Source organism: Montipora foliosa, chromosome 1 (genome assembly GCF_036669935.1).
Source record: "Montipora foliosa isolate CH-2021 chromosome 1, ASM3666993v2, whole genome shotgun sequence".
In the NCBI taxonomy this organism is placed as follows: Eukaryota; Metazoa; Cnidaria; class Anthozoa; order Scleractinia; family Acroporidae; genus Montipora; species Montipora foliosa.
The window spans coordinates 50,947,538-50,952,537 of NC_090869.1; the positions used below are offsets into that span (position 1 = coordinate 50,947,538).

A 5,000-nucleotide genomic window follows, 5' to 3' on the forward strand; every position below is an offset into this window, starting at 1 on the left:
GCTCAACAAAGCATCTGTAATAATGTACAATGGTACAAGAGAAGCAATTGTTGGTAAATGCAAGTTACACGCCACTCGAAACGGAATGAAACACACTGTTGAGTTCAATGTTTTGCAAGGTAACTACACCCCTATTTTGAGCCTGGAATCCAGCAGTTTCAAGATGTGTTTACTGGTTTTAGAAAACTGGAAACCCCTTACAGAATCCAAACCTCGTTCCCATGGTCTCTCATCTTAACGCCTGGGGCGAGCGAGGAGAGACCCTGGTAGGGTCTGGTCACGTGTCTCCCAGAGTCTGGGAGATGACAATTTATCCAATGAAGGGAGGGGCGGCTTAGTAAGAATTTTGTCTATACTGAGACTACGGGAGTGCGGAATGTGTTGTCACCAAAACAAACCAAGTTTCACGTGCTGCGGTATGTGAACATATGTTCTTCTGCGGCTATGTCCGGCGATAATAGTTTGCAAACGCCGAAGAAAACATATGCATCGTCTGTCATAAGTTGCTGTAGATTGTGCGGTTCAGTCAAAGACGTTTTACATTGTAAAAATCTGTTCAAGAAGGCCACTGAAGAATTGCTCGCCTTAGCCGAGGCTGTGTTTGGAGGAACTTCACAGCGCGAAGCTATTAGCCTCGCTTTGAATTCGACAAAGCTCTACGCGACAAATTCCTTGTTTAGAGAAGACCCCTCCCTAGTGTTTTCAATTGTCACGGAAGCACGTGACCAGACCGTCCTACCAGGGTCTCTCCTCACTCGAGAGACCCTGGGAACGAGGTTGACAGAATCTGAGTCGATACCGATGTACAGCCAGTTGTACACCCCCCAAGAGAGATACCGGAAGCCATTCACAGCGCACTGAAGGAAAAGCTTGACGAGATGGTTGCAGATGGTGTCATTGCACCTGTCACTGAAGCCACATATTGGGTTTCGAGTATGGTGGTAGTCCACAAACCCTCCGGAGCCCTCCGAATCTGCATCGACCCTAAGGATCTAAATCAAGCCATTAAACGGGAGCATTACCCCCTTCCCACAATAGAGGAACTTAACACCCGCCTAGGCAAAGCAAGAATATTCACAGTTCTCGATGCAAGTAATGGATTTTGGCAAATTCCAGTGGATGACAAATCAAGTATGTTAACATGTTTCAACACTCCCTTTGGGCGTTTCAAGTGGTTACGTATGCCGTTTGGATTAAATTCTGCACTGGAAGTCTGGCAACGAAGAATGCATGAAATCGTCGAAGGTTTGCCTGGAACGGAAGTCATGTTCGATGATTTCTTGATTATTGGCCGTGGAGACACACTCGAGCAAACTGTGATAGACCACGACCAGAATCTAAGCAAGTTCTTAGAACGAGCCCGTAAAAGAAATTTGAAGCTCAAAGCTGAGAAGATGCGTTTTAGATTCCAAGAGGTACCCTTTATTGGTCACATGCTCAGTGCAGACGGACTAGCTCCCAGTCCTGAGAAGATCAGAGCAATTCTAGAAATGCCAACCCCGACTGATGTTCCCTCTTTGCAGCGTCTCCTTGGCATGGTTAATTACGTTTACAAGTTTGTACCTAAGCTCTCAGACCATACCGAGTTGTTGCGCACCTTGACTGTTAAAGATGCTGAACACGAAAAGGCCTTTGAGAACCTGAGGTCCCTGTTGACCTCTCCCCCAGTTCTACGCTACTACGATGTTCACCTTCCAGTGGCCCTCCAGTGCGATTCATCTGATACTGGGTTAGGTCTCCAAGAAGGCTTACCGGTTATGTACAGATCCAGGGCACTAACAGCAACTGAACGCAACTACGCTCTGATAGAGAAGGAAGTTCTCGCGATAGTATTTGCTGCTTAGAAATTTGACAAGTACATCTACGCACGTAATGTCCAAGTCCAAAGTGACCACAAGCCCGCTGGAGACAATTTTCTCCAAGCCAATGCACACCGCGCCAAAACGTCTTCAGCGTGTGCTGTTGCGGCTACAACGCTATGACTTCCATGTGTCCTATCAGCGCGGCACTGAGATGCACATTGCAGACATCCTTAGTCGAATCCCTGATAAAGAAGACTGAGGAGTCCGGTGAAGATGTTCAACTCCCTTTAATAGTGGCGCGCAACACTCCTGTGGAAGGACTTGATGCTTCACCAGTACAGCTATTGTTTGGTCGTCGTACCCGTTCCTTGCTGCCACAGCACTGTTCTCTGCTGCAGCCAAGCACGCCTAAGAACATTGCCACTCAGCGTACCAAGGTTAAGCGCAAGCAAAAGTATTACCATGACAGTCATGCACTTGCAAAGCCATTGCCGGATTTACCTGTTGGAAGTGAAGTGCGCATGCGTCTTTCTGGTCAAAGCACATGGTCAACTGGAATCTGTACAAAGAAGCTTCCTTACCGTTCATATCATGTCTTTGCAGATGGTACTACATACAAGCGAAACCGTCGTGATCTGCTTGTCATACCAGCAGACCAACCAGAGTCTCCCATTGTTGAAGTATCGCCGAAACCTTCCAACACGACAGCTGAGCCTGATGTTCCAGCTCAGATGCCACAGTCCAGTAAAGTTGTGGCACCCACTTGTACTCCTTCAACATCTTCACATGTACCTACCCGAAGGAGCCAGAGAAGTGTTCGCAAGCCCGCGTGGCATGCTGAATGTCAGACTTAGTAGTAGACTGGAAGTTACATAGTTCCTGATCAAAGAACTGAGCGAAGACAATTTTTTTTTCTTTATCTTCATCTTTGTTTTTTTAAGAAAGGGGATGTAACGTAATGCTTTAATTCATTGGTCACGCATTGACTTTCCCGCGCTCTGAAATCACGTGACCTTATTTGTGTAATTTTACTTTGCTGGTGGTCGCCATTAAAAGCTGTGTTGTTTATAGTATTTGTCTACGCTTCGGTTTGCTATAAATTCCGAACCAGCATGAAACAGAAACATTTTTGATCGGTAAGTAAACTGAAAGGAAATTTCCCTCTGCTATTTAATGCAGGATTGATGTAATTGGACTTTGAACAAGTGCGCCCTGCCGGTTTATTGCGTTTGTGTTTGTGCATCTTTTTTGTCACCTCGTGATACTAAAAGGTTTACGAAACATTTTGAACTTTAACGCGGTTTATTGTCAAATCTTGGTTGGACTAAAACTAGCTTGCAATGGCGGCTAATGCAGAGGAATCTTTTCAAATGCAAAATATTCGGAACATTTGTTGTAAAATTTCTTGCTTGCCAGCCTCTCCTAGAACGGCAGGTTTCTTTTGCAGGTCACAGGTCACAGGTCATTGTTTTACTAATACAGAAAGCATCCTAAACAGTCATAAAAAGCTAACTTTAGGCGTAATTGGGCCTTAGGTTGACTAATTAGTCCTAATTAGGCCTAGTTAGGCCTAAAGAAAAGTATCCTAAACATTCATAAAAGCTAGCCTTAGGCCTAAAGAAAAGTTTTTAGGCTTAAGGTTAGCTATAATGAATGTTTATAGGACGCTCTCTGTATAAGTAAAACAATGACCTGTGACCTGTGACCTGTAAAGAAACCTGCCGCTCCCAGAATTTTCGAGCATCTGAAGAATGGTATAATTGCCCATTTTAAACGGATTTTTACCCTAAAAAGGTCACCTAGAATTTTCGGGAGCCTTTTTTCTGGCTGAAATTTTCGAAAGGTAAGTTTTGATCCCTATAGTTTTCGGATCACTAGACTTTTAGCTACGAAATCCGAACAGATGAAAATTTTCTAGGGGTTAAAATATGCCTATATCTACCGTTTAAATACTAAAATACGTTTAACAATGCTATGTTTAAGTGGTTTTGAACTATATTCTCGTTGGGTGCCCCTGAAAATATATTTCATTCTCCCGCATTAGCCTCCATGAACACAATCTGTACATTCAAATCAAATAAAATGCAGGTTTTTGGTTTTTCAGATTTTTACCGAAACTATTTGCTTGGTGCCTCTGTTCCTTTAACAACAACAACAACAATTTTGTTTAGCTAAATATGATAGTTAGTGGATGGCTTACCCCGCTCTTTTCCAACTGGACGTTTCTTTAAACGATTTTAGGTAGGGAGGGTCGGAAGCCAAGAAGTGGACCAGTCACAGTTAGGCATTATTCCGGCCAATACGCAGCTGCAGACGTCGCTACTAGTCAATCCAGGCAGTGAGCAAGTGCAACCACATGTGGAACTCTCCATCTCGACTACAAACGAAACAGTCATACGCACTGTCATGATATTTGCTGAGGGTGTGTTTGAAGGCGAGAGCCATGTAGTCCATCCCTCGCAGCAAAATCTTAGATCTTTGTTACAAGTTCCAGTTTTTCCTCCCAAGGATATTCCTGTGGACCTTCACATCAAAGCTTTCGTCGGCTACAAATCCAGGTTTGCTTTTAAAAGACATTTATGTATTTTCTTTCCCGAAGTGATGAGGTGTAATGTTTAAGATGTCATTGTCGGGAAAACTGGGTCAACCTCTGCTATCGTGTTGTTTTCATGGAAAGAAACAGTTTTATTGGGCATATTTGCACGTAAATGGTGGGAATTTGTTTTACCGTGCTGCAAACGTTAATGACACGCATCTCTCTTAATTGCATTTTGTGATATCAATGATGTCTCCTGTGCTAAATGTCGTGGGATACGTAAAAGAGATCTGATAGAACTTCTGATGTCCAAGGTTCGAGAGCCAATCACAATGCTCCATTATCCGCCATTAACCTGCGTCATATTTTGGCTTGGCAAACACAAATCATACGGAGTAAACCGGTGGTTACAGTACAACAGTAGGCCAAAACCCACGTGGGTGTTTTCTACTATGGGAAATGCCATTTACCTCGATGTCATGCATCCCTGGAACAGATAGATACATACTTACACTTTTTTCACCACCATTTCATATTCCCTAGCGTCTCTGAGAATAATTTGATTTGCGTTCATGCAATTTATTTGTCTTATGGCACAAATGTAGGGTGCCGGGCCCCAGATAGGGTTAGCCCTGATAGACCAGCTTAACCTATTTCTGCGT

General features: G+C 43.8%; 1 protein-coding gene across 1 annotated transcript in view; it reads left to right on the forward strand.

Annotated features, from left to right (window-relative positions):
• LOC138000654 (Bardet-Biedl syndrome 2 protein homolog) overlaps window positions 1–5,000 on the forward strand; it is a 28,329-nt gene that overhangs the window by 12,940 nt on the left and 10,389 nt on the right. Inside the window, exon 10 of the mRNA XM_068847218.1 lies at window positions 4,044–4,360. Within this exon, the coding sequence (XP_068703319.1) occupies window positions 4,044–4,360 (317 nt within the window). The remainder of the gene's footprint in view (window positions 1–4,043; window positions 4,361–5,000) is intronic.